This window comes from Notechis scutatus, chromosome 1 (genome assembly GCF_049901735.1).
Source record: "Notechis scutatus isolate UNSWTSFEM ecotype Mainland chromosome 1, rNotScu1.2, whole genome shotgun sequence".
In the NCBI taxonomy this organism is placed as follows: Eukaryota; Metazoa; Chordata; class Lepidosauria; order Squamata; family Elapidae; genus Notechis; species Notechis scutatus.
This window is the reverse complement of record NC_142009.1, coordinates 242535754-242546445: the sequence shown is the minus strand read 5'-3', so window position 1 is coordinate 242546445 and position 10692 is coordinate 242535754. Positions and strand designations below refer to the sequence as shown.

The 10692-nt window shown below is 42.0% G+C and overlaps 1 protein-coding gene across 1 annotated transcript; it reads left to right on the top strand.

The window, feature by feature from the left end:
- The first annotated feature begins 2041 nt into the window (after positions 1-2041).
- On the top strand, positions 2042-8408 carry MYOD1 (myogenic differentiation 1). Its single transcript, XM_026668317.2, has 3 exons — positions 2042-2943; positions 6933-7011; positions 7511-8408. Exons 1-3 carry the CDS (start codon positions 2398-2400, stop codon positions 7771-7773), a joined length of 888 nt encoding a protein of 295 aa, XP_026524102.1. The 5' UTR covers positions 2042-2397; the 3' UTR covers positions 7774-8408.
- Positions 8409-10692: the final 2284 nt, after the last annotated feature.

The window sequence follows — 10692 nt, the reverse complement described above, 5'->3', positions numbered from 1 at the left end:
CAGAGATTTATCAGGCACCAAATTTGTAAACTTTGTTGGGCAGTATGAAGGTGGCCTTGAATCACTTGATCTCTAAAAAAGGAGCCGAGTACAAAGGAATGATAGCAACCAAAGGCATAAACGTTAAGTTAGTTGGGTTGAAGCTGACAAATTCTGCCCGACCGTCCAAAGTAGATGCCCCGGAGAGGAGGTTGACCATACGACCGCGTACTCCACCTCTGAGTTTTACTAGCTCCAGGCTTTCCACTTGTTGTTCGGAATTTCTTATTCCACCCCCTTACCCTTGCAACAATTTCGTGGGTTGGCTGAATGTTACCAATCATGAGCAACCCCCCTGCTCCTCCCTCGTCCCATTTTATGAAACACCCAAAGAACTTTTCGCCCTTGCTCAAATCAGATCTCGCGGGGAGGGGGGCGGGGGGGGGGCTCAAAGTTAAACGGGACCGCGATCCACAAATCCTTCCCATCAGACATTGGGAGTTCAAGGTCTCCTGGGCCGATGCTTCTAGCTCTTTTCTCTATCGGTCTAAAGCACACTTTTAATTTACTCGCAGCTCAGGATAACCGCGATTCTGATCCGGGCGATTCAAAATAAATCCCGACAAGTAAAAGCAACGAATGCCGTGGGTTGTCTTGAAAAAACTCCCAGGCTGACGGAGTGGAGGCGACATCCCGACTCTCTGGTTTTATAATCCCACCCCGGTTTCAAAATCCGGCCTCCAATTAGTCCCCAGGGAAAGGCAAGATATATCGGTCGCAATCCTGAAGGGACCGGAATGGAAAAGTGGCTCTTTATTATCCAAAGGGTTGAGGAGAGGCAAAAGAAAAACGCCTCATTTTGTCCGCCTCCTATTCTCACAATAGTTGAAATTAAAATAATATATATATATAGATACGGAATCCAATTCTCCCTCAGAAGAGCGGGTACGATGGAAGCCTTAGGATTTCCCGGCGAGACGCGTGCGCGTCTTTCATTTCATGTTGAATCGAAAAACAACCTAGAGCGAGAATATTCAGTAACGAGAAGACGCTTCCCCCGGACATGATGGCCTCCAGTGATAACAGATCGTCACTCGAATGCATCGAAAATTAAAACAGGATTGGGGGGGGGAATACCCAAAGCTGCAACCGGTGGCCACGTTTTGGGGAAACAACCTTGCGTTCGAATATTATCCAACAAGATCACCGTCGGGCTTCATAGATAGTTCAATTAAAAGCAGCGACGGGGGTAAATCGAATTAAACCAGTTTCAGAACTACTAAGGGAGTAGTTTCTATGGGAAAATCCTCCAGAAGCCTCTACCATTTATTTATTTTTAAATAGCGATACTGGCATTTTCCAAACCTGGGGAAACCCCTATAAATCGACTCCCAAACGCGTTCGATTTTAAACTATTCGCCCCTCGGTGATTTCGCGATCCTGGGGGGAAAAAAAATAAAAATTAAATTCGATGTGATTAGATTAGATATGATTATTACTCAAAGATTAGATATGATTATTACTATTTTACCTTTCAGTAGATAGCACGGAGTGTAACGTGTTTGACATGGTAAAATGAAGAATTGCCTTATTGGGAGAGGGGGAAAGGGAGAAGAGAAAAAGGATTAAAAAAAAACAAAAAAAAAAAAGCCATCCGATTCCAAAACCGGTTCTTATTAAATCATAGCTGCATTTATTCCTTTTTTTTTTCTCCAAGTTTTTTTCCCCCAAAAGCCGGACAAAGACTTAAAAAGCACCGCGTTGAAAACGAACGAAAACTGAAACACCATCGCCTCCCTTCTGATCACGGATAGTATTAGGCAGATTTCGACCCCCATTCCGACTGATTCCCCCTCCACACACACACACAGACAGGCGTTTTGACATTTGTCCCCTCTCTCCTCTCCAAAACACGGCCACGTTTCTCCGGGTCTCGTCGGACTGGCGTCTATCTCTCTCTCTCTCTCTCTTTTCGGCCTCCCTCCAATCACGACGGCCCGGCCTCTGGCCTCTCCCTTCCCCGCCCGCTTGGAGACAAACACCCCCACCCCTTCGCCGCCGCCCCTCCCGTCGAGCGGCTTTGCGAGGCCCGAGGGGATAGGCCGGCAGGTGGGGCAGAGGTGGCTGCGGAGGAACGGCCAGCCTCCTCTCCGGGATAAATAGAGCCACGAGGGGACCCGGTGGGATGGCATCGGGAAGGGCCCGCCGTTTGCTTCCAGGCAGGCAGAGCGGCGGAGGAAGGGGAAAGGAGGGGATAAAGAAGCGGGAAGCGAGACCGAAGCCCCCTCCAGCGCTCCTTCGCTCTCTTCGCCGGTCATTTGGCACCGGGGGCCCCCGCGTCCTCTCCAGCCCGCCTTTCGCGTTAAGAAAGCCCTCCCCGTCTGCCCGGGTGGGGAGCCCGGCGGCCACCGCTCTTCCATGGACGTCCTAGGCCACATGGACCTGACCGAGGGCTCCCTCTGCTCCTTCTCGCCCGCCGGCGATTTCTACGACGACCCTTGTTTCAACACGTCAGACATGCACTTCTTCGAAGACTTGGACCCGCGGCTGGTGCACGTGGGAGGCCTGCTGAAGGCCGACGAGCACGGCCACCACCACCACGGCCACGAGGACGAGCATATCCGGGCGCCCAGCGGGCACCACCAAGCCGGCCGCTGCCTGCTTTGGGCCTGCAAGGCCTGCAAGAGGAAGACCACCAACGCCGACCGCCGCAAGGCGGCCACCATGCGCGAGAGGCGGCGGCTCAGCAAGGTCAACGAGGCCTTCGAGACGCTCAAGCGCTGCACCTCCACCAACCCCAACCAGCGCCTGCCCAAGGTGGAGATCCTTCGCAACGCCATCCGCTACATCGAAAGCCTCCAGGCGCTGCTGCGGGAGCAAGAGGACGTCTACTACCCGGTTCTGGAACACTACAGCGGCGACTCCGACGCTTCCAGCCCCCGCTCCAATTGCTCCGACGGCATGGTGAGTCTCCCCGCTGTGGCGCAAGCAGCCGCCGCTGCTAATCGAGGACGCTTCGGTCTGCATGAAGATCCAGATTTTGGGGGGTGGTGGTGGTGGTGAGGGGTGACATGCTGTCTCTGTAAACCGCTTAGAGTCCACAATTGAGCCTGAGATTTCTGTGAGGTGAGACATTTGTTAGGTGAGCGTTGACCCATTTTATGACCTTCCTTGCCACAGTTGTTCAGTGAATCACTGCAGTTGATAAGTTGGTAACTCTGGTTGTTAAGTGAATCTAGCTTCTCCATTGATTTTGCTTGTCAAAAGTTTACAAAAGATGATCACATGATCTTGGGAAACAGCAACAGTCATAAGTATAAACTAGTAATCAAGCCTCTGAATTTTGATCATGGGGATGCCACAGTGGTCCTAAGTGTGAAAAATGGTCATAAGTCATTTTTTTCATGCCATTGTAACTTTGAACACTCACTAAATGAACTGTTGTAAGTCGAGGACTACCCGTATAAGTCTGTGTGCTGTTGCTATTCGCCTTGAATAGAGAGATGGGCAGTTCATAAGAGCGGCTTCCCCCGCATGTCTTGACAGTTGCTCTTAAAGATGAGAAGCTCTGGCATAAGATGGGAGTACATGTTGCCCTGAAATTTGTGGCACAGAAGCCGGAAGCTCCCATTTGTGTGTGTCCCCCCAAATAATTTTGTGGGAGCCAGGATTTAGCCTGCTTTCATGGCTTTTTCAGAAACTAGGATTCTCCTAGTGGGAGAGAGAACCCCAACTTCTAGTCTTGGCTTCCTTAAAAAGCTTCTTGGGGTTGCAAAAGTGTTAACCTGCCTTTCTGGAAGTGGTAACTACTGACAGTAATGTTAGGAGGACTTAATGGTGCAGTTATTCTCTCCTTTAGTCAACATGCGTTTTCTCAGGTTTTCTTGGCATTTTTTTAAAATTTCCAGGACAAAAGAGAAAGCTTATAATCATTCTGAGGTACCTTTTGAGAGCATCTGTCTGCAAATGCCCCCTGATTCCTAGACAAAGGTTTCTGTTCATCCTTATGTCCAGGAAAATAGGGAATTGCCTTACTCTGACTGATGCTGAAGCAGGCTTAGTCTCTAATCCAAGAGAAAGAGAAGAAAAAGGTCCATAGGGGGGAAAAAATTGACGCTCTCAGCCTTGAGTAAAAAGGGACAGGAGGTCTGCTGCCTTAATCCCACTTTGGGTTATTTGTTCCCTCAGGAATTAGGGTGGAGATAGGAGAAATTTGATACGGAAATTCCTATGCGTCAGTGGTTGTAATAAATTGATGGAATAAATTGTCTCTCTGTTCTGCTTTTAACATTGTAGTTCCAATTCATCTTCCCATCCAAGCCACAGTTGTATTAGTGAGGTTGCATTCTAAGGAATGAGCACCCACTGAACTGGTGAGATTTCACTTCAAGTAGACATGCCTCCTAAACTACAGAGTACGTTTGTTTATTTAGTCAAGTAATGGGTTGACTTTCAACCAGAAGCTTCTTTGGTGACTCCAACTGAAGAAAAATATATACAGTTTTGAAACAACCAGATTGGTATATTACTTCGGGCAACAAGCTAGAAACCAGGAGACCTGAGTTCTGCTTTAGGCATGAAGCCAGCTGAGTGATCTTGGGCCAGTCATTCTGTCACAGCCCTAGGCAGGAGGCAATGGCAAGCCACTTCTGAAATAAAATACTGCATGGAATTGTCCAGGAGTCAAGAATTGACTCAAAGGCATTGGTGCATGGACATGTGCGTACACACAAACACCTCAAGAAAGTCATGTATAAAATACTGCAACAACAACTTCAAACAGGGAACAAACTTTAAGTATCACTCTTTCTGCTCCAGAGGATTTGTGGTAAGAAATTCAATCTGTGTCTTCTGAAATTCAACTCCCTCTGGCCTCCTTGCAGTAAAATGAGCCCTTCTGGGTTTTTTTTTTTCCCCCTTGGAGCAAATATAATTACTATTCGCTTATGAAATTTAATCACTGGGGAAAATGCATACTTATCACGTACGTTAAATGGAACATTCTCATCTTGCTTGTCCAAAGATACATCTCCTCTTTCCTCTAGCCATACAGCTATATATCCTAAAGTTAATATTTTTGAGATGGTGGATGACAGTTAAAATTACACCCTGACCTCATTCACTTCCTCAGGAATGGAGCAGTCCAGAGTAAATGCTTCTGAATCTGCTCATATGTGGAGAACCTTCACTGAAAGGTACTCATTAAAATATGCTGGTTCAAAGCCTGTCTGGAAGAAAAGCATTAATTGCCAATGGATCCTCTACATTATTTTCTAAGGACCATCCTGCCTTCTTTGGAATTTACTCTCTAGTAAATGTGCATAGCGTTCTGCGATTTAGAAAGAAGCCTTACTAGGCAAATATTTATAACACTGCTGTGGATCTAAGTAATTGGAGATTTCTTGCAATGATAAAGTGCTTTAATATATCTAATAGCAACTTGGAAAAAAAGTGAAGATTAGCATTATGCCGCAGTAAAATCCGATTTGTAATTTCACAGACTTTTCTACCAACCGTCTTTGCCTTTTCTAAAAAAAAATCCTGTTTGTGAGATATTTTCCCCCTGAAAAATATGGTAACGTATAAGAGTCTTTTTCCCTTAATCCAATCTCCACAATAAGGAGCCCATGAGGTAGACTAGATTGAAAAAGAATGAGTATTTCTGTGTGATTTAGTGAATTTCATGTTGGGCAGGACTTGGGTTTTCTTGATACTTAAGCTTTGGTTGAGCTGGTTGTATTCTATTGTTGGGGTGTGACAGAGGGGGTTACTGTTAACATACCTGTCAATCACTCTGAAATCTCCCAGTCTAAAATTGTCCGAAAGGAGGAACCTTCTGGAGGATTTAATCGAAGCACAGGAATTATGAGAGTCTATGACTTGTCGAAGAGATCATTTGACAAGGAAAGACAAATGAGTCATGCATAATCCTTGGCCACTGTGCAACTAACAATTCTCTTGTAATTTAATTTTGTTTCCTACTTTGATGAATATTTGGAATTCAGTTAAGAATAAGCACAGTTCTTCCTGTTCTAAGAGCCATGGTGGCACAGTGTTTAGAATGCAGTATTTCAGGCTAACTCTGCCCAGAAGTTCAATCCTGGAGGGTCTCAAGGTTGACTCAGCCTTCCATCCTTCTGAGGTCAGTAAAATGAGGATCCAGATTGTTGGGGACCATATCCTGACTCAGTAAACCGCTTAGAGAGTGCTATGAAGCACTATGAAGTGGTATATAAGTCTAAGTGCTATTGCTAATGCCAGAACCATGGACTTCATAAAATCTATTGATTGATTTATTTAACTGTTATTTTATTAATTTTAAAAAAATATGCACAGCTATTCTCCACAGACCATATTATATAAAGTACCTCTGGATGCTCAACAGCAATTAAATAATTTTTAAAAAGTCAATAGTAATATAAATAGACCCTTTAAAACACAATCAATCACAGAATAACCTCCCCTCCCTTCTCTGCCTGTGCCTAAGCGGGGAAAGCCAAAGTCTTAATGGCCTCCTGGAAGACAATAAGCTTTCTTACTTATTTGTTGAGACATATATGGCACTTTAATCCAGGTGGCTTTCATGATATGAAATGTAAAAATACCATCACAATAGAACAATGCATAATAAATACATCTATTTGGAATGGTAATAAAAACCATGATGCTATCATTAGGTGAGATTTTTCTACCCAAATGTCCACTGATTAGTTTCCTAGGCTGACAGCAGCCCATTCCAATTTCCAGCACCACTTTGCGTAAAGGGCTTCTTGTAAGAGAACATGAGTAAAACTGTTCCACAAAGTCTAAATAACTAAGACGGAAATGTGTATAATTCCTGAAAATGCTGTGAAATGTGTGTGTGTGTGTGTGTGTGTACATATGTATACATGTATGTGTGATTGTGTTCACTTTTCTGACTGAATGCCTTGTACTGTTGGGTTTTGTTTCAGATGGAATACAGTGGTCCTCCTTGCAGTTCTCGCAGAAGGAGTAGTTATGACAGCAGCTACTATTCAGAATCACTCAGTGGTGAGTATTTGTCTTTTTGAAAAGATTCTTCTCAATTAGGATATACAATATTTTGGGGGACTTTTTTATTCATATACATTTACCTGAGTGCATATACATTTTATGAAATATACTGTTATTGTTATTAAGTTGCATGCATTTAATTTTTGTTGGTGTTCAAAATGAGCAGTTGTTTTGGTACATAACCTTAGACTTGAACAGTGAGATGGGCAGTATATAAATTTAATAAATAAATGCATGAATTTTAAAACAGTCCCTTTTTTGTATTCCCAGCTTCACTTATTCCCAGCTTATGTGCCGCTACTTGTAATGTCCATTGAATTTGCAACTAGAGGGGAACTGATATTTAGATATTTAGCTGAAATAGTTCCCTTGACTGTTGAATAGCACTGTATGATATAAAACATAAGTATTTCGTGTGTGTGTGTGTGTGAGGACTCCTGTAAAAAAAATAACTTCTTGGTATTATCCTGAGATTGACGGATCTCCCTGTCTTTAGATTCAAAGCAAGGGAAGAATTCAGTCGTTTCCAGCCTAGATTGCTTATCCAGCATTGTGGAACGGATTTCAACAGAGAGCACAGCCTGTCCTGTTCTACCTACAGCTGAAAGTGGGATTATTGAAGGCAGCCCTTGCTCACTCCACGAAGGGATCAGCCTGAGTGATACTGGAGCCCAAACCAGCCCCCCAGCCAGCTGTACTCAGGTTCCTCAGGACTCTGCCAACAACAATGCCAGCAACCCTATTTACCAAGTGCTATGAAGTGCAAATATGACGAATACTCTCTTTTAACCAGCAATCATACTTAAACCTGCATTTCCAAGACTGAGAATGAACGATACTTAATGGCTTTTTTTTTCTACTCGCTTTCAACTCGTATCTAATAATTCCTTTTTTTCCATGCTTGTATTACTCCCAAGAATGCACTTATTTATTGGTTATAAACAAAAGCTATTTAATTTGTATATAGAGGTCTTTTAGAATTGTGTACCATGAAATGGCCAATGTTTTTACTGTGGAAAGGTCAATGGACGGGGATCCTTACAGTCCTGGATAGGCTGCTCAATTCCCATTGCTATCTGTATACTTTAAAGCAGCCCAATGCATTGCCTTTCTTTGCAATTCCCCCCATCTAAATCCCCACCCCATAATCACATCCACATATATGCAGAAAAGGTTGTGGACCACTTTTTTTAAAAAAAAAAGAACAAGAGCAATTATTTTGTATACTTTGCAAAAAACGAAAAAGAAAAGTTTCCATGGAAAGAACAATAAAAATGTATGTATTTAATGTTGCTTGGTTTGTTGTGCCAAACTCTTAACTTTATATATTTATACAATATGGATGCTGAGAATGTTTTCAACACTATTCTAAATAAAGATCCTTATTTATAAAATGGTTGGAGTTCTTTGTCTTTGGCTAGGGATCCCAGTATAATATCGACAAGTAATTTTTAATTCTGTTTGGTCATATTAAGTCCCCAAGAATTTCATGATCAAAATAGAGTTTGGAAAAACTGGAGGTGCTATTATTATCCATATTCTGACATTTTCATTGCAGATAATTACTTGGAAAGCAGTTCACACATGTTTATTCAATAATTCTGTGCATAAAATCGTGCATTGTGGGAAACCACAAAACTTCAACTATAATGACTGAATTCACACAATACGCCAAGTTGTGATCAAATGCAGAGTTAAAACCAAGTTCTTGTTTTCTAAGGAATGCAAATTCAGTCAAAAACTCATTCCTGAAATGAGCACTTGCTAGATGCACTATTTTTTATACGTAAAGCAAGTTTATATTTGTAGTATGACCGTACAGTTTCTATTGTCAGGAAATAATTTAAATAGTATGAACAGTAGACAGGAATCTAGATGTTAATTAACCCACTCAGATCTTAAGCCATAATGTGTTTGGTTTGGTTTTAGCTCAGTGTAATGCTTCCTGTATTATGTGGTTTATTCAGTTTAAGCAAGGCATAGCTTATGATTAACTCCAGTCAGTTTGAGGATTGCTTGAGTATGAAAAAACACTTTTTGGGCTGGTAACAGGCAGTTTAAACATTATTACCAATATCTTTTAAGAGTGGTATTTAGAGTTTGGTTTTCCTGAATCATATTGATACTTTATCTGAACTCTTTAATAAGTTTGTATGTGAGTTCTTATGAATTAGGGGAGCAGCACTGGGGTTGTCAACTATCCACTACTGCCAAATGTAAAACATTAAAATCAAATAGGAATGGATGTGAACACAGATATTAAATATGTTTAATTTTGAGGAAAAAGTGCAAATATCCCTAGAATATTGAAAATTTAGCGATATAGTGAGACTGTTTTGTTCACAATACCAAATGTATTTACCCCAATCAAAGCAACTTTATCAACTTCAAATTTCTGGTTTATTTCAACTATAATTGGCAAATTGATTTTCATATTATGAATGAGTTACCATGAAACCAATGCTGCAAAAAAAATTACAATTGCTTCTGCAATTTCACTCTTCTTTTCAAAACACCTACAGTTGCACATCAGATCTTGAACTCAAGAGTTTCTTTAAAGCAAATTAGGAATAAGTTATGACTTCGTATTGTGGTTTACGGTAAAACCAGTCCCACAGATTCAATCATCAATACATTCTGCTTTTGCTTAGAAGCAGAAATAGCTACTATATTTCTATTTTGATAATGCCAGAAACGGCATGGTAAACAAATGGGAAGCTATATAATAAGTACAGGGAAAATTATCTCTTCTAATTAATTAAATCCATTATATATTTCATAAGGGTAATTTAATTACTTTGTGAGGTGGCAATAGTCAAAGAGACCCACAATTCTCATTAAATGAGGTTTTTATAAGATACTGGGAAAATGCAGGGTTTTTTTTTACAAAGAGATTTGCTTCTTTTTTCTTACAACCAGTTTTCTATTTTATTTTCTCATGTCTATTACTTTATACACTATTTTATCAACATGTTTACAGTCTATGTTCTACAATATTCTTTATTCCTGTTCTTTAACTTTTCCTTGTTAACTTGAACTCTAGCCCCACTAGGACTTTTGGCCTCTGCCTGGTCCTCTATAGCCCATTACATTCTCTTGTGTGGCTTACTGGATTGTGCTGGAAAGTGGGGGGAATTGAAACTGCTTTTAGCCAGATTTTAATTCCTCACCTACTCCCAGTAGTTCTTTTAGTTGTATTAACTGATGCTTTCTTTATGCTGCCTCCAGGGCTCCATTAGTGACTACACATTGGGCTTCTGTCTGGATGCTTCTTTTCTACTGGTGATCAGAACTTTGGGTTCAGAGAACTACTCGGCATTCTGAATCCAAAATTACTCATTTCCTGGGTCTTCCTGCTCTACCCCTAATCACTGCTTATTTTGACTGGCTAAGCCTTCCAGATCCCCTGAAATGCTGTTGGTCACCAGAAGGATCTTCCCAATCTTTGGGGGGCCTCTATTTCTTGTGCATCTTCTCCATAAGACTAATGCTAATGCTTCTTCCAGATCCTCTGCTATCAGGGTCTAGATTTCTCTTATAAGTAGCCAATGCTGCAAAAGTAGCCAATGCTGGTTTGGACTGGGATGCTATAAATCAGTGATCCCCAACCTTTTTTACGCCGCGGCCCGGTATCCCCAACCTTTTTTATGGCGCGGCCCGGTACCGATATCAGCTGGG

Excerpts from the sequence above, each read along its gene's own strand:
- MYOD1 (XM_026668317.2), top strand. The coding sequence starts at position 2,398 with ATGGACGTCCTAGGCCACATGGACCTGACCGAGGGCTCCCTCTGCTCC. Across the intron at positions 2,944-6,932 it reads CCAATTGCTCCGACGGCATG|ATGGAATACAGTGGTCCTCC; the intron begins GTGAGTCTCCCC and ends GTTTTGTTTCAG. Across the intron at positions 7,012-7,510 it reads CTATTCAGAATCACTCAGTG|ATTCAAAGCAAGGGAAGAAT; the intron begins GTGAGTATTTGT and ends CCCTGTCTTTAG.